This window comes from Delphinapterus leucas, chromosome X, assembly GCF_059928025.1.
Source record: "Delphinapterus leucas isolate spDelLeu-1000000601 "Yukka" chromosome X, BTC_Dleu_Yukka2, whole genome shotgun sequence".
In the NCBI taxonomy this organism is placed as follows: Eukaryota; Metazoa; Chordata; class Mammalia; order Artiodactyla; family Monodontidae; genus Delphinapterus; species Delphinapterus leucas.
This window is the reverse complement of record NC_143150.1, coordinates 970212-997769: the sequence shown is the minus strand read 5'-3', so window position 1 is coordinate 997769 and position 27558 is coordinate 970212. Positions and strand designations below refer to the sequence as shown.

The following is a 27558-nucleotide window of genomic DNA, read 5'->3' as shown; positions in this document are numbered from 1 at the left end:
GAGAATCCAGAAGCTGTAAAAGAAAATACTGACACATTCTACTACATACACTTTTTCCCTTTGCACACACACACACACACACACACACACACACACACAACATAAGCAGAGTCAAAATACAAGTGACAAACTGGGGAAACGTATACAAATCTCTTCTCACAAAGGACTTATCACCCCTCAGAAACTGCGACTAAAAAGACCAACATGTCAAGAAATGTTCAACCTCCCTCCGAATAAAAGAACTGCAAATTGAAACGACGCAGAAATACCATTTCTCACCTATCAGATGGCAAAAATCCCCAAGTTGAACAACACATGCTGGAAGGAATGCAAAATGGAACATTCGTTAATGTCTACTACATGTATAGATTCATAGCCCCAGCAATCCCAGCTCTGGGAATCATATAGATATACCGGCACAAGTACAAAATGTCACATATACCATGCGACTAGTTGTGGCAATGGATGCAAAATCAAAAGAGCGGAAACAACTCAGGTGTCCAAAATAGGGAACTGGTTGAATAAACATGCTACAGCCACACAGCAGGACATTGTACAGCTGTCAAAAATAGTGAAGATCTCTGGTCACTGACATGGGCAGAATTCTAGAACAAAAATTTTTTTTGAGAATTTTCAAGATCTACTCTCTTAGCAACTTTCATATATACAATTCGGTGTTACTAGCTATAGTCGAGATGCTGTATATTATATCCTTAGGACTTATTTATTTTATAACTGCGAGCCTGGACCTTTGGACCACCTTCTCCCATTTCACCCCCCAACCGCCATCGCCCACCAATCTTTCCTCTGTATCTTTGAGTTCCTGTTCAACTTTTTTGTTTTTTAAGATTTTACATAAAAGTGGGATCACATGGCATTTGTCTTTCCCTGTCTGACTTACTTCACTTAGCATAATGCCTTCAAGTTCCATCCATGTTGCTGCAAAGGGCAAGATGTCATTCTTTCTTATGGCTGAGTAATATCCCACTGTATGTATATGTATGCACCACATCTTTTTTTTTTTTTCTTTTTTTTTGCGGTACGTGGGCCTGTCATTGCTGTGGCCTCTCCCACTGCAGAGCACAGGCTCCGGACGCGCAGGCTCAGCGGCCATGGCCCACAGGCCCAGCCGCTCCGCAGCATGTGGGATCCTCCTGGACCGGGGCACGAACCCGTGTCCCCTGCATCGGCAGGCAGACTCTCAACCACTGCGCCACCAGGGAAGCCCTGTACCACATCTTTATCCATTCATCTGTTGATGGGCACTTAGGTTGCTTCCACACCCACTTTGAATATTGCAAATAATGCTGCAATGAACATGGGGGTGCAGATATCTTTTCAAGTTAGTGTTTTCATTTTCCTTGGATAAATATCCAGAAGTGGAACTGGTTGATCACATGGTAGTTCTATTTTTAATTTGGGGGGGAATCTCCATACTGTTCTCCGTAGTGGCTGCACCAATTTACATTCTCACCCGCAGTGCAGGAGGCTTCCCTTTTCTCCACACCCTCTCCAGCATCTGTTATTTGTGGCCTTCGTGATGGTGGCCATTCTCACGGGGGTGAGGGGACATCTCACTGCAGTTTTGATTTGCTTTTCCCTGATGATTAGTGATGTTGAGCATCTTCTCATGTGCTTGTTGACTGTCTGTATGTCTTCTTTTTTTTTTATTGGAGTATGATTGCTTTACAATTTTGTGTTATCTTCTGCTGTACAGCAAAGTGAATCAGCTATATGTATACATATGTCCCCTCTTTTTTAGATTTACTTCCCATTTAGGTCACCACAGATCTCTGAGTAGAGCTCCCTGTGCTTGTCTGTATGTCTTCTTAAATGAACAGACTAAGATATAGAATGGGATACTGTGTAAGAAAGTGGGGCGTAAGAAGCTATGTACAGGGCTTCCCTGGTGGCGCAGCGGTTGAGAGTCCGCCTGCTGATGCAGGGGACATGGGTTTGTGCCCCAGTCCGGGAAGATCCCACGTGCCGCGGAGTGGCTGGGCCCGTGAGCCATGGCCGCTGAGCCTGCGTGTCCGGAGCCTGTGCTCCGCAACGGGAGAGGCCACAGCAGTGAGAGGCCCGCGTACCGCAAATAAAATTAAAAAATTTTAAAAAGAAGCTATGTACATATGTCCTCGTATTTATAGAAAGAAATACTGGAAGTGTGAAGGAAAAAACTAAGAAAAATGGTTACTTGAAGGCTAAGGGCAATTAAGATGGATGAAGACAGAGGTGAGGGTGAGATTTTTCATTTTTGAATCATGTAAGTGTGATACTTATTCAATAACAGTTTAAAAGCTGAGATAAAAGCAGAAGAAGCAACTGAACAAAATTGCCCCAAAATAGACCCATGAAAGGATTTAAGACTTAGGTTGCAATTAAAATCATGCTGTACAAACATAAATACAAATGTCTTTTATATATGAAAAGACGCCCAACCTCACTCATAAAGAAATTCAGTTAAAATAAAATACCATTTATCAACTATTGACTTTACAAAGATCAAAACGTTTGATAATACACTATATTTGGGGCATTGCAGAGAGACAAGCACTTTGATATCTATTGGCATTTTACATTCACATACACTTTGACTAAGAAATTCCACTTCTAAGCATTTTTTTACAAGCAGAATTAATTGCACATGACTACACAGACCAATGTACAAAGATATTCATGGCAGCATTGTTTATAGTAGCATGGGACTGGACACAAGAAAAGGTCTATCATAGTAGCTCCATACAGTGAAATATTATGAAGTTGTTAAAGATAATGAGAAAGATCTCTATGTGCTGATATGGAACAATCCCCAAAATATACTAAGAAAGAGGGTTATAAAATAGTGAATATAGTATACTACCATTTGTTCAAAAAATATGCTTGTATATGCATGGAATATATCTGGAAGGAAAATCCGCAATGCTTGCAGCTGGAGGGGGAAACTTACTTTTCACTGTATATACTTTGATATGCTTTGATTTTGAATCATGTGCATATATTCCTTAAAAATACACTCTCTCTGGCAACATATAATGAAAATATATAGAGAGGAAGGACTCTTCAACAAATGGTGTTGAATCAATTGATTAACTATTTGTAAAATACAGTGAGTACAATAAATACGAACTGAAGAACATGAAAACACTAGTTAGAAAAGGTATCTGCACCCCTATATTCATTGCAGCATTCTTTACAACAGGCAAGATTTGGAAACAACCTAAGTGCCCACTGATGGATGAATGGATAAAGATGTGTATACATACACAATGGAATATTACTCAGCCACGAAAAAGACTGAAATCTTGCCATTTGCAACAACACGGATGGCCCTAGAGGGTATTATGCTAAGTGAAATAAGTGAAAGACAAATACCAAATACCATATGATTTCACTCATATGTGGAATACAATAAACAAATCAAACAAAACATACAAAAACAAACACATAGATACAGAGAAGAGAGTAGTGGTTACCAGCATTATGCTAATGTCAAAACCAGAGAAAGATAGTACAAAAGAGAAAAACTACAGATCAATATCCTTCATGAACAAAGTCACAAATACCCTCAGCAAAATATTAGCAAATTAAATCCAGCAATACATGAAAAGGGGCTTCCCTGGTGGCGCACTGGTTAAGAATCCGCCTGCCAATGCAGGAGACACGGGTTTGAGCCCTGATCCGGGAAGATCCCACATGCTGTGGAGCAACTAAGGTAAGCCCATGTGGCACAACTACTGAGCCTGTGCTCTAGAGCCCGCAAGCCACAGCTACTGAGCCCATGTGCCACAACTACTGAAGCCTGCGCGCCTAGAGCCCGTGCTCCCAACAAGAGAAGCCACTGCAATGAGAAGCCCGCGCACCGCAACGAAGAGTAGCCCCCGCTCGCCGCAACCAGAGAAAAGCCCGCGTGCAGCAACTAAGACCCAATGCAGCCCAAAATAAAATAAAATAAATTTATTTTAAAAAAACAAAAGCATGAAAAGGATAAAACATCACAACCAAGTGAAGTTTATCCCAGGAACTCAAAGCTGGCTCCAGATACAAAAATCCATCAGAATAATTCACCATAGTAACAGACAAAAAAAAGAAAATGCATATTATTATTTTTACACATGCAAGAAAGGCACTTAACAAATCCAATTCACGATAAAAAGTTTCAGCAAGCTAGCAATACAAGGGAAGTTCGGCCTGAGAAAAGGCACCCACAAAAAGCCTACGGCTAAGGTACTTAAAAGGTGAAAGACTAAATGCTTTCCCCCTTAGATCAAGAAAAATCAAGGATGTCTGTTCTCATCATTTTTATACAATATTGATAGTATTGAAAGTTCAAACTATAAATAAGTGAGTTTAGCAAGGTTGCAGAATACAAGGTTAATAAACAAAAATCAACTGACAAACGAATTCTAAAACTGGTATGGAAAAGCAAACGACCAACAATAGCCAAAACAACTCTGAAAAGAAAAACTAAGTTGGAGGGCTAAAACTGCCTGCTTTCAAGAATTACTATAAAGTTCTTGTCATCAAAACAGCATGGTGTTAGCATAAAGATGAACAAAGACATAAAGGGAACAGACTAGAGAACACAGAAATACTTACATAAATATGACCAATTGATTTAAAAAAATTTTTTAACATCTTTATTGGAGTATAATTGCTTTACAATGGTGTGTTAGTTTCTGCTTCATAATAAAGTAAATCAGTTATACATATACATATGTCCCCATATCTCTTCCCTCTTGCGTCTCCCTCCCTCCCACCCTCCCTATCCCACCCCTCTAGGTGGTCACAAAGCACTGAGCTGATCTCCCTGTGCTATGCGGCTGCTTCCCACTAGCTATCTGTTTTATGTTTGGTAGTGTATATATGTCCATGCCACTCTCTCACTTTGTCACAGCTTACCCTTCCCCCTCCCCATATCCTCAAGTCCATTCTCTAGTAGGTCTGTGTCTTTGTTCCCATCTTACCCCTAGGTTCTTCATGACCTTTTTTATATTCTTCTTAGATTCCATATATATGTGTTAGCATACGGTATCTGTTTTCTCTTTCTGACTTACTTCACTCTGTATGACAGACTCTAGGTCCATCCAAGTTGCAAAAGTAATTCAATGGAATAAAGACAGTTTGTTCAATAAATGTAATTGGTTTGCAAGAAAATGAATCACAACACGAATGTTACACCTTGTACAAAATTTTTAACTGAAATGAATAATTGGTCTAAAGTGTAAAACTATAAAGTTTTTAGGAGAAAAAACATAGGAGAAAACCTTCAGGATCTAGGGTTAGGCAAGAATTCTTAGATTTGACGGTAAACATGATCCATAAAAGAAAAATTGACAAATTGGACTTAATCAAAACTTTAAAATCTTTGTTCTATAAAAGATACTGTAAGAGAAAGAAAAGACAAACTATAGCCTGGTAGAAAATATTTGCAAATTATATACCCAACAAAGAACTTGTATGCAGAGATAAAAGTAGTACCTGGATCTTAGTGTTGTTTTGAAGATTAAATGAGATAATTCAAGTAAAGTCTTTAGTGTAGTGTCTGGCACATACAACCACTCAATAAATGTGAATTATTATAATTTTATTATCATCATTGTTACAGCATTCTTTAAAGTTGAGAAAATAAAAGCAAGATAACTGTTCATCAACAGAGAAATTGTTAAAATATGTTATGTCTATGACCAGGAATGTTACGCAATGGTTTAAAAGAATGAAGCAAATCTATACGTACTAACTTGGAAAGATGTCCAGGATTGTTGTGAAAAAAAGAAAATCGCAGGACAGTTTGTATAGTATGATCTCATTTGTGCAAAAAGAAAATTGTATCTTCTTCGAAATTTTTAAAGAATAACACTAACCAAACTTCTAACAGTTGTCATCCCTAGGGAGGGGCGTGGAAGGGAATGAGGAGGGATGCACAGGAAGGGTAGGATGTGGGGAAAATTAAAGAGGGTCTTTCACTTTTTACTGTATTTATTCCTAGATCATTTGGCTGTTTATAAGAATAAGTTTGTATATTTGTGAAAGAAAAAACAGAAAAGAATCAACCATCTTTTAAAAGAGCAGTAATTCACCTGTCAGAATGGCAAAAAGTCTACAAACAATAAATGCTGGGGAGGGTGTGGAGAAAAGGGAACCCTCCTACACTGTTGGTGGGAATGTAGACTGGTGCAGCCACTATGGAGAACAGTATGGAGGCTCCTTAAGAAAGTAGAAATAGAGCTACCATATGATCCAGCAATCCCACTCCTAGGCATATATCTGGAAAAGATGAAAAGTCTAATTCAAAAAGATACATGCGCCCCAATGTTCATAGCAGCACTATTCACAGTAGCCAACACATGGAAACAACCTCAGTGTCCATTGACAGAGGAATGGATAAAGAAGATGTGGTACGTATATCTACAACAGAATATTACTCGGCCATAAGAAAGAATGAAATATTTGCAGCAACATGGATGGACCTAGAGATTATCATACTAAGTGCAGTAAGTCAGAGAAGGACAAATACCATATGATGTCACTTATATGTGGAATCTAAAAAAAAATACAAATGAACTTACAAAACAGAAATAGACTCACAGACGTAGAAAACAAACATGATTACCAAAGGGGAAGGGTAGGGGATAAGTTAGTTCAGGATTAGTAAATACACACCGCTATATATAAAATAGATAAACAACAAAGACCTACTGTATGGCACAGGGAACTATATTCAATATCTTGTAATAACCTATAGTGAAGAAAATCTGAAGGTGTACAGCTGAAAGTAACACAATATTGTAAATTAACTATAGTTAAATTTAAAATTTAAAGAACAGTGATAAAACTATCTTTTATAGATTCGAGAATGAAACACCAGCTTACCTCGGACTGAAGGACTTACCTAAATACAGACTTAGCTTCCATCTGTGGTTTACAAACATTAACAGAGAGCTACTTGGCTGGCAGCGCAAAGAACTAAGTTATTGCCCTAGTTGTGCCACTAAGTAGCTTCGTTATGTCATTGTGTAACACATGTGAGACTCTGGACTTCTGGAGGACAGGGGTAAAGTCTCTTTTGCTCTCTCTAGCCAATGGCATAGGGCCTGGTTCAGAGTTGGTGCTCAATTAAAAGGAAGACGGAATGAGCACTCCCGACAGGATCTGCGTGAAAAGCGGCTTGTGAGCACTGACAAATGATCGCCATCTAGCGGCAATACGGGATTCCTGCAGAACTTAGAGACAAGCGGAAACTGACTATGGGGTGTGTTTCAGGGACTCCTTTCAACCAAAGAGCATCGACTGTCAAAACGACTATGTCCCTCATTATAAAAAGTTCCCAACAATAGCCTGAGAGGCCCAGGTTTATGTCTTGGAGTGTTGGTAAGACATCTAGGTAGTCTTGTGTCCTAAGTCTCCTCCTTCACCACCCCATCACATGCCCCACACGCCTATAAGCTGTGCAAAGTCCACGCCTGCCACACCTCCACTGCACCTCAAGAGAACGAAGCACATGTAATAAGAGGTATGGACACCCATGCCTTCCCGAGGTGGATGAAGTACTAATAAAGTTTCCTAAGCCAGTCTGGTCAGGACAAGATAGAAAACAGGATTGGAAAAAAATCTGCCACGAACTTTGCAGTCCAGGTTCAGCACCTTCCTGCATCATCTGACAATTTGCCGTAAACATTTAAGGTGTCTCACATTCCGAAGGGCAACAAGGAAAGCTACCTCGAGATGGCTTTGTAAGTGCTGCGCTCTGTGACAGACCCTCACCTGAATATCATGAGTCTTCAAAGCAGATGCACCGTTAGTGAAGCAGCTGGGTGCCTTAGAGGCTGAGTAATAGTGGACCTCGTGTCTGTAGACTCGGGGACTCAAAAAGAATGATGAAGGTAAACAGTGGTAGTAATCAGAAGAATCTAGGTGTGTCTACATCTATGGCATCTACACGCTAAGTGGAACATGCCTCTAAAACGCTGCTCAGCAGAACAAACGGCAAAAAACTTCGCAAAGAGGGCTTCCCTGGTGCCGCAGTGGTTGAGAATCTGCCTGCCAATGCAGGGGACACGGGGTTCAAGCCCTGGTCTGGGAAGATCCCACATGCCGCGGAGCAACTGGGCCCGTGAGCCAAAATTACTGAGCCTGTGCGTCTGGAGCCCGTGCTCTGCAACAAGAGAGGCCGCGATAGTGAGAGGCCCGCGCACCGCGATGAAGAGCGGCCCCCGCTCGCCGCAACTAGAGAAAGCCCTCGCACAGAAACGAAGACCCAACACAGCCATAAATTAAATAATTAATTAATTTAAAAAAGAAAAAAACTTCGCAAAGAGTCGCAAGAGACGGACACTAGTGTAGTCCCGGGTCAATGGAGAAAGGGGTCTGAGCAGCTGTACGTTGCTTGTCCCGAGGACGCGGGTGGACATAATGAATGTTCGATCTGTGGCTCGTACATTTAAGGTGTGCTCTCCCGAGTGCCCCTTGTCTCATCCTAGCAAAAGTCCATGGTTACCGGAGGTTCTCGAAAAGCGCAGTGTCCGCAGAAAAGAGAAGCTGAGAAGCGACACCCTGAGGAAGGCTGCGGACGGTCGTGTCCGACGACAGCTCCGTGGGAAGACAGTGCTCGCGACCCCGGGGGAAAGCGGAGCCTCCGCACCCGCCCCGTGCAGGCGGCACGTCCCGGGGTCCCCGTCCCTCTCCCCCACCGCGGCACGGCGACAGGGCCGCTCTTTCGGGAGGTTCCCCCGGCCGCTCCCGCACCGAGACGGGCGCCCGGGCTCGCCCCACCCGCCTCCCTCCCGTCGGCTCGGCGCGCTCCGGCTCGACGTGCGATCTCGCTTTCCGTCCGCCGGCCTCGCCCGCAGCCCGAGCGCGGGGCTCCCGGGCCACTCCGAGGCCACCCCGCGGCCACCCGGGGCTCCGAGGACGCGCGGCGACGCCCCTACTCACGTAGCGCTGCAGCTTCCTCTCGGGGGGCGACTTGACGAGCCAGCCCGTGCACACGGCGTCGCCCGCGCTCATCGTGCCGCGCTTCCTCCGGCTGGGCCGGCGTCCGCGGCGGGAGGAAGTCGGCGGGGATGCCGGCGGGGCGGGCCCAGCGCCGCCCGCCCGCCCTCCCAGCGCCGCCCCCGCGGCCCCGCGACCCCCGTCCGGAGGGGACGGGCGCCACCCCCGGCCTCAGGCAGGAAAGCCCTGCGGGCCAGAGCCGGTCCCCCGCCGCCCTCGCCCCCGCCCGCGGTCAGCCGCGTCTGAAGGGCTGGTGCCCGGGCCTCGGGGTCACAAGAGCCGAAATCTAGACCCCGCACCTGCGATGTCAATGCTTAGGGATGAAGAAAAGCCTAACTGCCCCTTGACTTCCCGTTTCCACTTGGTGGTTTGCAAATTACTGCTTCTGCTGTGCCCCTCCCCCGAAGATCTCTTTATCCGGTGATGAGCTCTGCAGCAAAACTAAATCCAAATCATCCATAATCAAAAGGTTCAAAACTGGAAGTGCTGTTTGCAGTCTCTTTGACCCGAAGGCTTTAAAACATGGATCCAAGAATGATGGTGCAGGCGGTGTGCTGGGCCCGGTAAGTAACAGCCACGCACACGACACTTACGCAGACATGCGGCTGCAGGGCCGGTGAGTGTGCACACCACTGGACAGGCATTAGCTCCCTGGATCCATACACACTATCAAGTGGGCTTGATCATGATCTCAGTTGTGCGGGTGAGTAAAATGAGAAACAGGATCATATCACCCTCCAAAGTCGCACAAGTAGGAACTCAGCTGAGAGGCAGCCAGGCCTGTCTGTGCTGCCCTTCGAGGCACACTCTGCCCTTTATGAACACACTTTATAAACAGAAAAGCACGGATACCAAATTTCGGGGCCGCATCCACAATGCTAATCCGAGTGATTAGTATGGCGTCACCTGGCCAGCTCCCTGACCTGTAGTGCTCTTTTCCCTCAGCGTGACACCTCTCCCTTAGAAGTGACACTTGGAAGAAACAAATGCCACATCATTTCTTTGACTTACAAAAAGACTTCTCAGCCTCCTACCATACATCTGAAGTTTCCACAGTGATGACTCTTGTATGGTAGGGTTCATGTGTTGTTCTGTAATCAGTCAGGGTTCAGTGGAGGAAACAGAGTTTGCTCTAGGTGTTTCAAGCAGAAAGGGATTTAATTTAGGGAAGAAGGTGCTTATAAAATCAATGGAGTGCTGGAGCATTGGGAGTCTGTGGGCGCTGAAAGCAACAACAACTCACTCCTGGCAAAGTAATACTGCTATCCTATCCCTCCTACAAAACTAAAAAGCACTCCCTAAAACAGGACACCAAAAGGCCCATCCGTCACTGTAGCCATCTCTAGTTCAGACACCACCTCACTTCAATATCCTAAAACCTAAAGAAAAACATAAAGCTAACCTCTATCAGCCTTTATTTGACATACATAAAATCTGGAGAGAAGAAATATGGGAAAAGTTTATATGTTCACCACACACACACACAGACGCGCACACACAGCTACTACAATTCTCCTTTCTATAACTGATCTTGAGATCATAATTTCATTGGTCTTTATAACTTCCTTCTTCACTACAGTCCCTGTCCTCCTTTTGCTCTCCAGCCTCAGCTGGTCAGAATTCTTTACCTGGTAAGTCAACCAAACCTTTATTCCCACTGAGCCTGAATCCTTAGTGGTCCTGCGTGGATGTGACAGTAGTAGGAGATGCCCCAGAGGATCCCGTGGATTTAAGACATAGTCCTTCCCAATCCCATGGTATAACAGTGACCCTGTTTCAACCTGGCAATCAATGTCAACCATCCAAGCCTGCTCAGGAGACCTGTGGTTCAGTGGCATAAAGAACCCTAAATGGCAATATGATGGAACCAGCGTTTGGGTCCTGGTTGAAGCATTCCTACCTTGGAAACCAACAGAGCTCTAAGCTGCTCCACGCTGGGAGTAGATGAGTAGGTGTGATGGTGAGAGGAGTCCTTCCCACTTCTTGATTGTGGGCCCGTGGATTCTGGCTAAGGAGAAACAGCACCACATAGTGGCCACCAGCTCACCTCCCCCTTTCAGTGTCTTTTCACCCACCTAGCGTAGGAAGTGAGCCTTCACTAGACTGACCAGCACAGATCCTTTCAGGCCAGGGGTTTCAGAGCAATCTCTCAGTGTCAGCACGTAGCACACGTCTTGTGTCTTATAGTGATTGCCTTGGTCAGAAGCACTGTTATGTGAAATATTGTGAAACTGAATGCAGGACAGTAAGTCTACGGGTGGCCATGCTAGCAGAAAGGTGGCCCATGACAAGTACCTATTCAAGTGAGGACAAATTGTGGCCCCTTCCCCACAGATGTGGTCTGATTTCATCAATCGCCACAAGGTGGTGGGCTCGTCCCCCAGGGAAGGCTACCTTATTGGGAACTCGGTGTGGGTCTCTGCTGTGGACAGGCAGAGTACTTAGCAGCGGCAGTGACAGTGGCCATGACCACATCAACTGATGGCAGTTCCTGGGAGGGGAGCCTCACCCCTGCTGATTCCTTTAACCTCTATAAACAATCTCCCCATTAGATTCTCCTCAGTTCAACCCATAGAGCCTCTCATTTGCTTCCTTCGGAGACCCTGACCAACAGACCTATGAGGTTACACGTGGGAGTCAAGGGAAAGAGTGTCACCCACAGCAGGGGCCACAGAGGTTGATCAAAAGGAAAATACGATGGCAGTAGAGGGCATGATTTCCTTCAAAACTCCAGGAATCCACAGTCTGTTTCTCCTTTTAGGACTTGCCAAAACTCCATGTAACGTTGCAGTGCATCGAGTGGCTGGTACCTGCCGCAGAGACTTTCCTTGCCTGGGGTTCCACTAAAAACACGTCACCTTACAGATTACTTGCTGAAGCACTGGTGGCACAATTTCATGTCGTATATTTTGCCTACAGAATCTGAAGAGCCCCAGCAAATGCGGTGCCCCTTTCTGAGTGGTAGGTGGTATGCAGTGCAGCAACTTACTGAATATCTAGTATGGTCCAGACCATCTCAAAACATCACTAAGGGTCAGTCTCTTGAGTTTTCATGGGCTTTATCTCCCACACTCTGGCATACAGGTGTCCTAATGAAGCATCTCTGCTACCTCTTGTCCACCAGGTGCAGTAAGCGTGATGTCTTCGGTGTAATGGCCCAGCATGATGTTCACCGTGATTGTTGAAACAATCAAGTTCCATTCATCCGAGATGATGACAGAGAGTCACAGGATGGCTTGTTTGCACTCCAGCCTGGGGAGACTAGATAATGTGAATAGCAAGTGGTTTTTTAGAACCTGGATTCCCTTTGTGGCTTACCCATTTCTCATTTATTTAAATTAGGTTTAGGAAAAACAAATACCGTATGCTAACACATATATATGGAATCTAAAAAAAAGGGGCTCTGAAGAACCTAGGGGCAGGACAGGAATAAAGATGCAGACGTAGAGAATGGACTTGAGGACAAGCGGAGGGGGAAGGGTAAGCTGGGACGAAGTGAGAGAGTGGCATGCACATATATACACTACCAAACGTAAAACAGATACCTAGTGGGAAGCAGCTGCATAGCACAGGGAGATCAGTTCAGTGCTTTGTGACCCCCTGGAGGGATGGGATAGGGAGGGTGGGAGGGAGGGAGACGCAAGAGGGAAGAGATATGGGAACATATGTATATGTATAGCTGACTCACTTTGTTATAAAGCAGAAACTAACACACCATTGTAAAGCAATTATACTCCAATAAAGATGTTAAAAAAATAAAATAGGTTCAGTTTGAAATAGATAACCAACAAGGATCTACTGTATAGCACAGGGAACTATATTCAATATCTTGTATTAACCTATAATGGAAAAGAATCTGAAAAATAATATATATATATATATAAAACTGAATCACTGTGCTGTACATCTGAAACTAACACGATATTGTAAACCAACTATACTTCAATAAAATAAATGAATAAATAACATTTTTTTTAAAAAACAAAAAAGAGCAAGGCTCCCCAACCAAAAAAAAAAAAAAAAGGTTTAGTTTGGCAGTTCTTTAAGTACTGTAAATCTTGTAACTAGGAGGACTTATGAAAATAAATGTCCACTATTAAGGAAGAGTTTCTATTTTAATTATGTTATGTGGGGCAAAGTGGCCATGCATCTAACTTATTCTCTGTGAAAAGAGAGAAAATTTGAAAAGAAAATTCTTCTCCAATTTCTGGATGAGGGACAAACATGAGGAGATAGCTATACGTGTGTGTGAAAGGCCAATAATGTAAAATCCGCAAGTAAAATCTGCAAACAAAAAGAATTATACACCATGACCAGGTGGGGTTTATCCCAGAGATGCAAGGCTCATTCAGTATATGAAAATCAGTGATATCCACCATATTGACAAGCAAAAGAGGAAAAGTCACATGATTATATCAATTGATGCAGAACAAGCCCAATATCAATTCATGACAAAAACCCTCACAAAACTAGGAATAGGGGGGAATTTCCTCAACTTGTTAAAGAACATCTATGGAAGACATATGACTAACTTCATACTTAAATGGTGAAAAACTGGGCACTTTCCCCTAATGGTTGGGAACAAGGCAAGGCTATGTGCTCTCACTCTTATTTAACGTAGTGTTGGAAGTTCTAGCCAGTGCAATAAGGAAAAAAAGAAAAGGAAAGAAAGAAATGAAAGGCACACAGACTGGGAAGAAGAATTAAAAGTGTCTTCATTTGCAGATGACATAATTGTCTTCACAGAAAATCCAAAGGAATCTACATGAAAAATTCCCATAACTAATAAGTGAGCTTTACAGGGTTGCAGGATACAAGATCAACACATAAATCTCTGTACACAATTTCAAGGCTCATTATATAACTACAGTGATCAAGATTGTGTGATATTGGTAGAGGAATAAACACATAGATAAATGGAACGGAGTAGAGAACCCAGAAATAGACCCACATACATGTACCCAACTGGTTTTTGACAAAGGTATAAAAGCATCCACATGGGGTATGCCACTCCCAGAAAGGGGCCCACCAAGCATCATACTTTCTTCGTGACAGTGGGTTCGAGGTACAGCAACTTGTTTTTCTCTTTGGAGGGACAATGCCAATATGCTTCAGTCCACTGGTGCCCAGAAACTTCATGAAAGTTTTGGGCCCCTGAGTTTTTATGGGGCTTATCTTTCATTCTGTGGTGAAATATTTGCTACTGCCCATGCACTAGGTCCAGTCAGCGTGACGTCATTAACGTGGCAGACCAGTATGATGGTTTGGGGGACAATGAGATGATCACGTCAATGCCCAGGGACTTCATTATGGTAATGTGCCTGATAATTGAAGGGACAGTGACCGGGGCTTTCTTTTGACCCTCTTTCCATAATTGTGCTGAGTCCTTCAGGAAGCCTCTGTGGGAATTCATCCAGCTGCCAATTATGCGATCAGGAACTGGGGAAAGAGCCACAGGGGGTCCACAGGGAGAAAGACGCAGACTAAAGACTCCATTTCCGACCACTGGACCACAGTGGAAAGTCGGAGGAAGGTTTAAAGTACACAGTTGTGTTATGTGTACCTGGCCTCACCTTCGCTTGAGGGCTGAGTCTGTGAATTGATGGGGTCCGGGAATTAGATGAGGGGCCATGATTTTCCATCGTGGTGATTCAAGGCAGGCTGCCGTTCACCAGATCTAGAGTTTTTGTTGGTGGTGGTCTACTACAGGTGGCCTTTTAACAGGATTCCATGATTCATCACCCTGAAGATCCTTGGGGATAAAACATTCTTGCCATCTTTACATGGTCTTATCCTCTTCTGTGTCCTTCTTCTCTTCTAAGGATACTTGTTGTTGGATTTGGGGCCCACCTGAGTCATCCAAGATGACCTCATCTGTAGATCCTTAACTTCAGTACCTCTACAAAGACCCTTTTTTCAAGTAAGTTCGTTTTCATAGAGTCCAGGGGTTAGGTCCGAAGTGGGGGGCCAGTCTTCATCCCACTATAGATGTGAAGCCATTGAAGGGCTTTGAGCAGAGGAGGGACGTGGCCTGACTCACAATTTAATGGCTCTTTCCAGGGGCTGTGTTGAGAAGATAATATAGTTGGAAAAAACAGAAAGAGGGGGGAAGTGCAGGAGGCAAGTGGAAAAATGTAGGAGAGCCATGGTGATGACATGGACTCCAGTGACAGTATTGAGGGTGGTGAAAAACTACCAGATTCTGGATCTTTTGAAAGCAAAGCCGAGAGGATTTGCTAACAGATCAGATGAGGAGTGTTGGAGAACCATTAGTGAGTACCTGAAATTTAGCCAAATATATACCAACGGAGCATTATAAAATTATGGGATGGGGAGTGTAATTAACTGCTCGTGGATTGGTTGATATTGAGGACTTTGGCTATGTATAAAAAATCAAGTTAGAGCATTAATATTATTACTGCAGGAGGGAAGAGGGCTTGAACCTGGAGCAGCTACTTGCTTGGCCATTCAGTACCACAGCCACGAACCCGCTTTGACTGTCCGGCAGTTCACATGGAGCCCCGTCGTGGAGCTGAAATCTAGCTGTGCTGTAACCGTAAAGCGCACACCAGAAAGACTTGGTACAGAAAAAAACCACAAAAAGAGCGTAAAATATGCCATTCACAATGCTGTGTATTACTTATATGTTGAAATGATAATATTGTGGATCGCTGCGTTAAATAAAGTTTGTTATTAAAATCGATTTAACTTTTAACATTGTACTTTCTTTTCCAAATGGCTGCTGGAGAATTTAAAAGTCCACAAGTGGCTCGCACTCTTGTTTCTATCGCCAGTGCCACTCTAGCTGGATGGGAATTACAAGCGGCAAAGGACGCTATGCGCCTCAACGTCTTCATTTTGCCATCGGGACTGATCCGACAGCCACCTTCAAGGGTCGGCGAGGAAGCAAGGAGCGCTCAGGCGGGTGCCCGTGTGCTCCCGTCCGGGTAAAACCTCAACGAAGGAGAGCGAACCGCTGCCGGGCCGTGCCCACAGACTACGAGCCGCCCCGGCGAGCTGCGCAGGCGCTCCTAGACCTGGCAGCCGAAGGCGGGGAGAGGCCCAAGGCGCACGCGCGGACGCGCCAGCGTCCCGGCCGCGTCCACCAATGAGAGTGTGCAGCCGTCCCGCGCGCGCTTGGGGCTCTGCCCCGCGAGCCCGGCCCCGCCTCGCCCCGCCCCGCTGCACGACACGCACGGGGCGGCGCACAGGTGGGCGGGCCCTAGTGGCGCGGCCTGACGGCGGCGGGAGTCCGCTGTAGCTTCCTCGGCGCTAGCCCACGCGGCTCGCACGCTCAGCGGGGCAACATGGCGGACGCGGAAGGTACGGGTGGTTCGCTCGCGGGTGGCCAGGCGGGTTGCCGCGGGCCGGGGCCAGATCCTTCGGCTAGGGGAGCCGGGGGTGGGGGGACAACTTCGAGGCCCGAGCTTTCCGCTAGCTCCAGCTGCCGGGCCTCCTGCCGACCTTGTCGCTTGGCCTTGGCTCCACGGGTGAGGGCGAGAGAGCGAGAGGCCCCCGCGGTGACGTGACGCCACCAGCCCGGGCCTCCCGCCGACGGTACAGTCCCCTTAGGGCCCGGGCCGCCGCCGCCAGCTCGGCCGCCGCGGTCAGCGCCGCGCGATGATGGGAAGCAAAGGGGCCGAGGGGCTCGGGCGTGCGCGGAGCGCTAAGTCGAAAAAAAGTTCTAGGGGCCACCAGCCCTCGGGGACCGTTGGGCGGTCGCTTACGGAACTTACGGGCCAGCGGCCAGAGCGCCGTGGGCGTTTCAGCCCCGCGCGGCCACGTGGTGAGCCGGGATGGAGGGCGACACGTGCGGCTGCTGTCTGGAGCCCGCCGTGCAGCCCGCGCACTCGGCCTGACACCGGCGGCTTCCCCTGTGATCCTAGACAAGCATCCGTTTTCTACCTACCCTTGTTTTAAACTTCATTGTCTTTATTTTTGGGGAAAACTCCTAATTCTTGTGTGTGTGTGTTTTTTAAGTACTTATTTTACCGAAGAAGCATAAGAAGAAAAAGGAGCGGAAATCCTTACCAGAAGAAGATGTAGCAGTGAGTACGAATATGTTGTACTTTGCTTTGACTGAAAAGAAAGGTTTCTTAGCTGACAGATTACAGAAAAGAACTGTTTTTAAAGGCTTTGGAGGAATGGGCTGTAATTGAGTGGTCGTTGTGTAGAAAGTACACAACGCCCGCCAACCTGGGTCTTTGCTGTCAGGCACACCCTGCTAAATGTTGCTGGCCACACCAAGTGCTCTCCCTGAAATTCTCTTATCAGACCCACTACCCCTCTTTCTCTTAAAATTGCTGTGCCCGTCTTGGTGGCACTTCACTTACGCTTCTCAGTTCTTTGTTCATTTCTTTTTCCTTTGGAGGTCCCAGGGAAAAGGCATAGACTACCTTGTTTTTTATTTCAAAGGTATAGACTTCTGTGGTAGTAGTGGAACTGTTCAAAGTCAGGTGGGAAGTCTAACAGGCTGTGTTTCTGTCCTGTGGAAGGAAATACAACACGCTGAAGAATTTCTCATCAAACCTGAATCCAAAGTGGCTCAGTTGGACACATCTCAGTGGCCCCTGTTGCTAAAGGTATGTGTTTTGCATCAGGTCAACGCTTGGCTTTTACATTGTTTTTGAGTATTAAACAGTTGATTGAGAGTGCATCCTGGACTTAGGAAATGCTAGATGAGGCCGTCTAAAACACTTCCTCAAGGTGTCTGAGATGAAGGACCCAGGGTTTGTTTGGGTTTTTTCCCCCTTCATTTCCAATGTACCCAACACTTGTAGAATACAGGTAAATTTTACAACAGTGTCACACTGCTATCACATTTTATAAACAATTCTCAATTTCTGTACTTAGCCTCACCTTACAGACCTGTCCTGGTTTGTGGAGTAGAACATGCTTGAGAGCATACGACCAGTGCCTGGCATGTTAACTTGCTCCCTAGAAGTTACTGGCTATCGTGTTGGGTTTTAACTAGGGTACTTCGGTGATGAGTTAAATTACAAGTTTCACAAATGACATAATGGGCGCCAGCTACGAGATTAGGAGGTAAATTTATTGAAAGACTCCTTGACAGACTGTTTGAATAAATCACTAAATATGAGGAAAAAGAGAGATTTGCATATAGAATTCAATACAGTTGAGTTTCTGCTTGGCCAGATGTGTCTGCCATTTAGACAGCATCTGGTTCTCTATTTTTACCCGCTGGTAAACCAGGTTGGCAATGTCCCTGCTGTCATGGAACTTAAAATCTAGGGGTGGGAGATACAGTTAAAAAAATCATTGCTGCTTGTGGAAAGTACCAAGATGAAGCTAAGGGGCTTCCATTGACGGGAGCCCTTTCAGGCTGGTGGTGGAGCCCTGGAAAGGAGAGTGAGAAGGGGCAGACGTGAGGAAAGTGGGGTAGGAGTGCCTGGGGCAGGTGCAGGCCAGTCAGGTGTGCGGAGCCGTGTTGCCAGTCCCCCTCCATTTGGTCCCGGAGAAAATCAAAGCTAGTCCATATTTTACTCATAAGCCTGCACAGTGAAGCCCAGTTTGTTCTGTAGTACCCCAAGAGGTCTTTCTGGAGGAGGGATCAAATTTGTCGTATTCTTACTCATATAGGTAATTTTTCCAGCATGTGGGGAGGCTTAGCAGTCTGTCACAGCACATAATGGAAATATAGAAGTAAGATCTAAAACAAGAACCTGAAGCGTCACCATATCATGGTTCATGGTGGTCCTGACCCTTGTTTCCCACATGTTAATGATTTATTGTTTGTTTTGTGTTGTATCATTGCTTTCTAGAATTTTGATAAGCTAAATGTAAGGACAACACATTATACACCTCTTCCTTGTGGTTCAAATCCTCTGAAGAGGGAGATTGGGGACTATATCAGGTAAGTGTGTTGGAAACAGCACTGTCCAAACTTCCGTTCTTTTCAAAATGACCCTTTCACATCAGTTATTCATGGAGGTAGCGATGGCATTGCCCTAAATATGATATCCTGTACCCATGGTAAACTCTTCTTTTTTACTCTTCAGATTTAGTTTTCATTAGAGGGCCAGAGCCGATGACACAGTAATTTCTTTCCCATTCTAGGACAGGTTTCATTAATCTTGACAAGCCTTCCAACCCCTCTTCCCACGAGGTGGTAGCCTGGATTCGGCGAATACTCCGGGTAGAGAAGACAGGACACAGTGGTACCCTGGATCCCAAGGTGACTGGTTGTTTAATAGTGTGCATTGAACGAGCCACTCGCTTGGTGAAATCCCAGCAGAGCGCAGGTATGTGGGAGAGGGAGGGAAGACGGGGCTACTTTGAGATTGGAAGGCTTTCTGTGTTTCCTTTCCTTTCTACATTTTGGCTCTCAGAAATGATTTCTTCATTAGTAAAATCATAAAACAAAAACAGAAAACAGAAGCAAGGGATATTCTTGGTGTGTATGTGCCTTCTGTCCTCAGCCAGACCCTGGTGGCGCTGCCTTGTTTGGAGTTCTAGGTGCTTTTTATGCACACGTTGAGCCCAGCTCCAGGCCTGTCACTCCACACTCCTCTAACCGCCCTGCTGCTTCTGCCTAGAGTGCCTCTCCTTCATTGGCATTGGGGAGAATTCTACTTGACCTTCTAAGGTGGTCTCCAGTCAGGCTCTCCACGGGTGCTCCGGCTGTCCCTGTCAGCATGTTGAAAGTTGAGCTCTCGATGAGATAGCGTCTTCATTCCTTTCCCACATCTGCACCATGAAATCTGTCTTAATGCAAATTTTACAGAAACAGGAGTTCAAATTGCCTGCTTTTTCTGGCTGTACAAAATGGGAGTGATATAAGCATATAGAAAATACAGAAAACTCAGTGGCCACACCTGACTACTCTTTTGTCATTTTACAGGCAAAGAGTATGTGGGAATTGTCCGGCTGCACAATGCTATCGAAGGGGGGACTCAGCTTTCTAGGGTAAGTCTGTAATTGTAGGGAAGGCACCTGTTAGCAACTGGGGACTTTGAGGCCCTTGCCCTTGTCAGTGGGCTGCCGTGGCCAACCTGCTCATGTCCTTTCTGAGGAGAGGCTTCTGCTCAGCACTGAGCCATCCCTATGTAGTTGAAGAAAGAGTCAAAAATTGAAAGGCCCTTTTAGATCCTAAATGATTGAAAGAGACCTTTTGTGTTTCAAGTGTGCCCTTAAACTCCCCAAATCTGCCCTTTGATCTTATTTGAGTTTTGGTTTGTGCTTATTCTCAGGCCCTAGAGACCTTGACAGGTGCCTTGTTCCAGCGACCCCCGCTCATCGCTGCAGTAAAGAGGCAGCTCCGAGTGCGGACCATCTACGAGAGCAAGATGATCGAGTATGATCCTGAAAGGAGATTAGGTGGGTCCTTAGGCCTGTGAGGCACTGAGCCGACGTAGAGCACACGTGCATAGGAATGAATTCTTGAGAATTAGTCTCTTAAAAGTAGATGCCTTTAGTATGTGGTGTAGTCGTGGCCTGTGTCCGTTGTCTCTAGTTTTGCTGGTGCAGATAGAGAATAACTCTGGGTTTCTCAACCAGTGATGTGTTTACTTGGGAAAATATGTACTACTTTTGCATGTGTCTTAGGAATCTTCTGGGTGAGTTGTGAGGCCGGCACTTACATTCGGACGCTGTGTGTACACCTTGGTTTGTTATTGGGAGTTGGTGGTCAGATGCAGGAACTCCGGCGGGTTCGTTCCGGAGTCATGAGTGAAAAGGTACGTCATCGCGGGGCTAAGAGTTTTAGAGCCGGCTGGTACTTGGGTCCTCCAGCCCTTGGTGGAACTCTACCTGCTTCACATCCAAGAAAAGGCAGTTTCCAAAGTGTTGAGTTCAGTTCAGGGCAGCTTCCCTGTTCTGTTAATTAAACTTTGGGACATTGAAACACAGGCTGGCGGGGGGATGACTGGATGGATAGCATTACTCTGTTCATTTACCTCCTAGCCTACAGATATGCCTGCTTAGGTTTAATAGACCAACAGGTAAAGAGTTGACTCCGAAGAGACCGAAGACTAATGAGCTTGGACTAGCAGACGGGACTAAATTCGTTCCGTGTTTGGAAGTGTGAGGTCCATTTGCCTGTTGGGGATACAATGGCACTCGAGTAATTTTCATATGTGGCTACTTTCCAGGACCACATGGTGACGATGCACGATGTGCTGGATGCCCAGTGGCTGTATGACAACCACAAAGATGAGAGTTACCTGCGGCGAGTTGTTTACCCTTTGGAAAAGCTCTTGACATCTCATAAACGGCTGGTCATGAAAGACAGTGCGGTAAGTTCTGTTTGGACCAAATGTGACCTCGAGAGATGAGATATGGTCTGTGTCCTGAACACTTCATTCTATTTAAAGAGATGAAATTGGGCTTTGTGAACTTGTAGCTATTATTTTCCCTTGGTTTATTTTCTGGTTTCGTAGATTGGACACTGGATTCATTTATTTGTTTTTTTGTTCTTGGAAGCATTTATGATTAACTTTGTATTAAATCAAAAACAAATATAAATTAAAGTAGAAGTTTAATGCTAGGAGTAATTTCATTTCGAAATAAGGCAAATACTTTAAAAGTAAGTAACTTGGTTCAAGAAATAGACTATCAGTGGCACATAAACTTTGCCCTCTTGTAAACTGGTAGTTCTGCATGTGCCTAAGACACCTTGGTTTATTTAAATTATTGCTAGAAAAGGTTGTTTTGATGGGGATAAAAGGTTGAGACTAGAGAGTTTCAGAGATACGATAAGTTCTCCATTAAAGGCTTTTTTGTTTAAATAAATCCTAGTTTGAGGTCATAAAACCTAAACGTCACAGAGATTATCAAGCTTTTTTTCTTAGTATACTTACTAAATAACCTTAGAGTAATCTTAATGATGAAAGGAAATCTGCAGTTATTTGTGTTGCTTTGGGTTTCCTCTTTAGTAGTTATTTAATGTTGAGTAGTCCAGAACTGTAAATAGCCTTATTTTTAATGGTATTATGGTCAGAGAATACGGCCTTCTATAAGTTAAGATGCTTTGTGGCCTAGTGCGTAATCAATCATTGTTAAACAAGTAGCAATAAAAATTTTTTCTAACTTTTAAAGATATAAATTTTTGTATATATTTAATAACTTGAGCTTGCTCGTTCATATTTAGATCTTAAATTATATAGATGTTTGGTGACTGTATAGATGTTATAGTTTGTAGTAAAAGACAGAAAAACTAATGAGGCATACCAAAACATGCCCCTATAGCAACTGAAAAAACTTAATCACGTAAAACAGAACAACATAAATGTGATCCCCTGTTGCGCTGGGGTCAAACTGGTCGCTTCTGGGTGAATTTCAAGGGAGGGTGGAATATGGTGAGTGAAGACAAGGTGGCACGAGGTGGGTTGGACGCATGGAGTGCTGTCGAACTCGGGGAGAGTTGGCCTCGGCAGTCTTGCTTGTGAGTTAACTTTGGGAACCTGTTATTATCCAGATTTCCCAATAAATCTGATACACCTCCCAGCTCTGTCAGAGGTTTTTCCCTTAATGATTAGAGGCATAGAGAAGAGCAATTAAAGAAAACTGAGGCTGGGTTTTGGTTTAGTATGAAGGCAGCTCTAAGTGCCGTGGGTAGGAGTGGCTATTTACGGCCCCTGCTAACATTTCTGAGTTGACATGCGTGAAGCGCCTGGCCTGTGCTGGGTGGTTGCCGTGAGCCTGAGTCCCTTCATAAGCTAGACCGCGGCCAGTGGCCGTGGGTGTCATTGGTCCTCTGTCACGGGTGGGGGTGGGGTGCAGGGCGGCGGCCGCCTGGGGCCGCGGCGCTCACCAGGGACACCACCCCGCAGGTGAACGCCATCTGCTATGGCGCGAAGATCATGCTCCCAGGCGTCCTCCGGTACGAGGACGGGATCGAGGTCAACCAGGAGGTGGCGGTCATCACCACCAAAGGGGAAGCTGTCTGTATGGGTAAGAGGTGAAGGCGCCCTTGGCCCTCCGGCGCCGCTGCGGCCAGGCTCACTAACGGGGTCCCCCGGGCCTGGCCCCTCGGGCTCATCTGATCGCTGTGTCACTCGGGGTCTGTCGGGGTGCTCACAGCAAAGGGCCATGTCAGACAGGCATAGGCAGCAGGGAGGTAAGTGGGGTTTCCTCTCGCCCCACTGGCTGCTCTTAGGAGCTGTGTCTCAGCAGTTGGGCTCTCCTCGGCTCTCCAGTGAAAGGAGGAAATCATCAGCGAAGTGGGGGTGAATGGCTGTGGTAATTAAAGAGCCTTCAGTCCACTCCTTGTCTGCTTGCAGCACTACCTTGTGAAAGTTTAGCTACTGTCGGATTGTCCCTGTGTGTGGCCTGAGCTCCAGGCAGGACACGCGTGTCTTTGGGGTTCCTTATTGAGGTGTCCCTTCCCCTCTGGCTGCTTGCTCACAGCTGAAAAGGAATTCTGATGACATGCTTTATTTCTTGTGCAAATTACACAGGTTAAATAGCTGTGATTTACTTATTAAGAGGTCCCTTCTGAGGACCTAGGAAGCATTGATTTTTATGAGTGTGATTAGTGTCAGTGTTTTTTGAACTCGATAAGTAATGTGATTTCACAGCCTTTCTTCCCCTAATGGTGGATTTCCTCCATATGCAATGCTCAGCAAAGGAAACCTCAAGGTAGGAGAGCTTAAGAGTTTTAAATAGGTTTTTAAAAGTTGTGTAAAACAGTGGCATTCGGGCTCATTGATTATGAAGTCTTTCCCCTTCAAATCGTTCTTTTATCTCTTTCCAACGCCTGCAGCTATTGCATTAATGACCACGGCAGTGATCTCCACCTGTGACCATGGTATCGTAGCCAAGATCAAGAGAGTGATCATGGAGAGAGACACTTACCCTCGGAAGTGGGGTTTAGGTCCAAAAGTAAGTGGGACTGGGTGTATGCCCTGCTGCCTTATTCCGTTTTGCCTTGTTGAATCCTAACTCGGGCAGCTCCCACTGTGTGTCCACTGCCACGTCCTTGCCTCGTGCTGGGCTCTGGGGAGTCAGTGGTAAGTAGAAACGGGCCTGTCTCAGACCTTAGAGATTTCAGTCTAAGGGGGACAGTAGATAGGCAATGCTCAAATTGCACAGTGGCGTGGTGAGGGCCTTATGAAGGGGTGTGGAGAGGTGCCTAACACGTCAATCAACAGTCCACGATGAAGGCTTTGGCCTGGTCGGGGAGTCGGGGTGAGGGATCTTGAGCCACGCCAATGTGAGGTACGTAGTGTTAGATGTTGAGGTGAAGGGGGGAGGGAAGAGTCCAGGGCCGATGGAATAGCATGTGCAAAGGCCCTGTGGTCAAAATGACACTGCAGAGGCTCCCACTGGTACAAAAAGGTTTGCAACCTTTGATAAGTCCCATGTTTGCTCCTATTAGAGGGAGGGTGAGTTTGGAGCACTCTGCTGAGAACACCCAAGGGGGGCACCTTATTTGCTGTGTGTGTGTGTGGTCGTGGTACATGCTTTATGTGTTGGCACTGTTATAACGTTGAAACCCTGACGGTCCACCAGGCAAGTCAGAAGAGGCTGATGATCAAGCAGGGCCTTTTGGACAAGCACGGCAAGCCCACGGACAACACGCCTGCCGCCTGGACACAGGAGTACGTGGACTACAGGTAAGGGCGGGATGTTTCCCAGCCGTGTGGTGGGCAGAGGGCACGCTGGCTGCAGTGCTATAGTGACCGCAGGGGAGGAGGGGAAGGCGGGGAGCCCAGACGTGGGAAAGGGGTGGATTTAGTTTGGGGGAAACGTGTAGGACCTGAGGGGACTGGCCTTGGGGCGTGTGGAGTAGCTGCTTAGGGCGTTGGGCAGCACGACAGACAGTTAACCCTTTCTAGTCTGGCTCGTGGCACTCCAGCAGGAGTCACTCTGTGACAGCAAGTGGTGAGTTGTTCTGTCCAGCATCAGGATGTTGATGGTGGCCTTAGGCTTGCCGGATCTGCTGGGAACAACTCTCACCTGTCGCTCCTCTTTCAGTGATTCTGCCAGGAAAGACGTCAAAGCCCCCCAGGTAGTTGCCGAAGCAGTCAAAGCCCCAAAGGTGAGTGGCGTGCTCTGAGGGCTTCGCCATGTGCCGTCCAGCCACACATGCTGGCTCAGCGGGGTGGGCCTTCCTGCCCACCTCGGGCTCTGCAGGCTCCAGTTCACGTTCCCTGTCGTGTCTGCTGGCAGGGGTGTGGGCTCAGCTGAGGCCATGACCCCGGAACAGGGTTGGGTCAAGGGGCGGCACAGGCATGTTGAAGTAGAGGCCGTGACGCTCGGGACCGGACAAACCCCTCCGGACGGCACCAGCTCAGTGCTGCGACCGTCTGCGGGAAGCACGTGGTGGCTGCTCGGCTCGGGCTGCGGGCTGTTGGTGTTAGACTGCTGGATGGCTTGTCTGTACCTCGGGTGGCACAGAGTGTCCTGAGAAGAGCTGCTTGTGCCCTGCTTGGGGCCTGCGCTTGCCTGTCTTCTCTGAGCACTCGTGGGAGCGCTCCTGGGGGGCATGCGGTCCTGCCTTTGGCTTCAGTGAGGACGTGGCCTTTCTGGCCCGGCCCTGTGTTGCTGCCCTGGCGCTCCTGCTGTGCCCCTGGCTTCCTGGTCTTTGAACCCTTGGTAAACAAGGCCCTGTTGGGGTCTTTGAAAACTTCCTGTTGGATCCAATCAGCATCTTCTCTGCTGGCTCCTCCCCTTTTGACTTACTGAAACTTTCTCATCCGCATTTGCCCAAGATCTTAACATTTGATCAATTGTCTCCACCTTAGCGGAAGCGAGAGAGTGAAAGTGATGAAACCTCTTCAGTGGCTCCCCAGTTGGTCAAGAAGGAAAAGAAGAAGAAGAAAGACAAGAAGGCCAAAGCTGCTCTGGAGAGTGTGGACGAGCCGGGAGATGGGGTGTGTACAAACACGTCCAGGGCCCAGGACTCTCTTTGTCCTTGAAGGGGAAGGAATTGCCCGCTGGTGCCGGCTTGGTTACTCGGGGAGCTGCCCTGTGGGAAGGACGGGGCCGGGCCCAGCTTTTTTATAGTAATGGCTCAGAGTTAGGGTTGTGTTGATGGTGGGTGGGGAGGGTGCATAGCTGGGGGATCTAAATGCAGGGGCATCCGTGGAAAACGCGCGATTTGTGTTATGTGCAAAATTTACGTATTGCAGGATATCCTTACGGATCCTGAAAAGGCTTAGTTGACTGTGTGGAACTTCCCTGATTTCCTTTGGGGAGAGTGGCAGTGCTTAACAGACGCTTGCTTTCTCTTTCCCCCAGGACAGTGACACCACCAAAAAGAAGAAGAAGAAGAAGAAAATAAAAGTGGAAATCTTTGCTGACTAGTGGACGCCACTTGAAGCACTGTGTCCAGGTGGGAGGAGGAATTAAAGCCTTATTGAGAAAACATAACTACATTTGTTCTTGAGGGAATGAACCTGAGATCCCAGAAAGGGCGGAGAGTCCGGCGCGTTGGAGCAGCTGCTGCGACCTTGCTGACGTCCCCCGGCGCGGTCATCCCATCTTGTCCTGTTTTAAGGACACTGGTGAAGGGGGCGGCTGTCTCCCCTTCAGACCCGGCACTGCCCGGTGAGCATCCGCAGCTGTTTCCTGGGGGCCGTTTTCACATCATGGGCCTCTCCTAGTTTGCTTCCCCCTTCCCTCATCAAAGAAGTTTATAAAAATTAAGTCTGCTCAGCAAAATGGTATAGGGCAAGTAAAAAAAAAATAACTGAATCATGTTATTAATTGAGGGGTAATCATTTTTCCAGTGTCCTGTGAGGACTCTAGTGTCAGTCTCCTCTGTCACCCCGTATTTCCCTTCTAGATGGAGGCCTGGCCAAGGGCTCTGTCGTTCCATCTCATGAGTTATTTCTAGTCACTTCACTGCTTGTGTATATAGGCACCACTTCAGGCACCTAAATCCACCTGGCTGTTTGTGAGAGAATCCCCAAAAAACCATGTCTCCATTCTTTGTTTTAATCCTCAGTTAGTTTCATTGCTGGGAGAAGGTTGTAATTTTTACTTATTAAAGTTTACTTATGAAATTTTTAAAGTATTCCTGTTGGATTTTCTGATTGTTGATCTCAAACTAGGAGGACAGAAAATATATTTTGATTAAAAATGTTGGGCTTCCCTGGTGGCGCAGTGGTTGAGAGTCCGCCTGCCGATGCAGGGGACGCGGGTTTGAGCCCTGGTCCGGGAAGAGCCCACATGCCACAGAGCGGCTGGGCCCGTGAGCCATGGCCGCTGAGCCTGCACGTCCGGAGCCTGTGCTCCGCAACGGGAGAGGCCACAACAGTGAGAGGCAAAAAAAAAAAAAAAAGTAGGGACCTTTATGTCCTAGTTGAAATTTGATGCTTTTCCTTTATGTTTGGTTACTTTTCTTTCTCTGGTTCTGCGTCTTGTAACACTTCCCTTTGGGCCCGTCATCTGGCATGAGATCAGATACTCTGGAATCTTCATCAGGACACTGACGAGATAAGAGGGGACTCATCACAAATTAAGTGATGTCCAAACTACTTGAGAGGAGAAAGGTTCTCAGTATTACGTGGTGGGTGTGCAGGGCAGGAGGTGCCAGTGACTGTGTCTGTTGACAGCCCTTAAGTATCTGCAGACACATCTGGGCACAAACTCGACGAAGGGAGC

At 46.5% G+C, this 27558-nt stretch overlaps 2 protein-coding genes and 2 non-coding genes across 5 annotated transcripts in view; 3 read left to right on the top strand and 1 right to left on the bottom strand.

The window, feature by feature from the left end:
• GAB3 (GRB2 associated binding protein 3) overlaps positions 1-9041 on the bottom strand; it is a 64551-nt gene extending 55510 nt beyond the window's left edge. For both annotated transcript variants that reach the window (XM_089903929.1, XM_089903930.1), the window contains exon 1: positions 8932-9041. In XM_089903929.1, coding sequence (XP_089760055.1) covers positions 8932-9003 — 72 coding nt within the window. In that variant the 5' untranslated portion in view covers positions 9004-9041. The remainder of the gene's footprint in view (positions 1-8931) is intronic.
• Positions 9042-16199: 7158 nt separating this feature from the next.
• Positions 16200-26965, top strand: DKC1 (dyskerin pseudouridine synthase 1). Its single transcript, XM_022566288.2, has 15 exons — positions 16200-16311; positions 16969-17036; positions 17484-17570; positions 18771-18862; positions 19066-19250; positions 19850-19914; positions 20199-20325; positions 20554-20684; positions 21099-21242; positions 22779-22899; positions 23711-23829; positions 24460-24563; positions 24925-24988; positions 25695-25823; positions 26191-26965. The coding sequence occupies exons 1-15, from the start codon at positions 16296-16298 to the stop codon at positions 26254-26256; spliced, it is 1518 nt and encodes a 505-aa protein (XP_022421996.1). The 5' UTR covers positions 16200-16295; the 3' UTR covers positions 26257-26965.
• On the top strand, positions 20784-20919 carry LOC115802457 (small nucleolar RNA SNORA36 family). Its single transcript, XR_004022930.1, has one exon. It is a non-coding gene; the product is annotated as a small nucleolar RNA SNORA36 family (small nucleolar RNA).
• On the top strand, positions 24762-24890 carry LOC115802454 (small nucleolar RNA SNORA56). The gene has a single exon (XR_004022927.2). It is a non-coding gene; the product is annotated as a small nucleolar RNA SNORA56 (small nucleolar RNA).
• Positions 26966-27558: the final 593 nt, after the last annotated feature.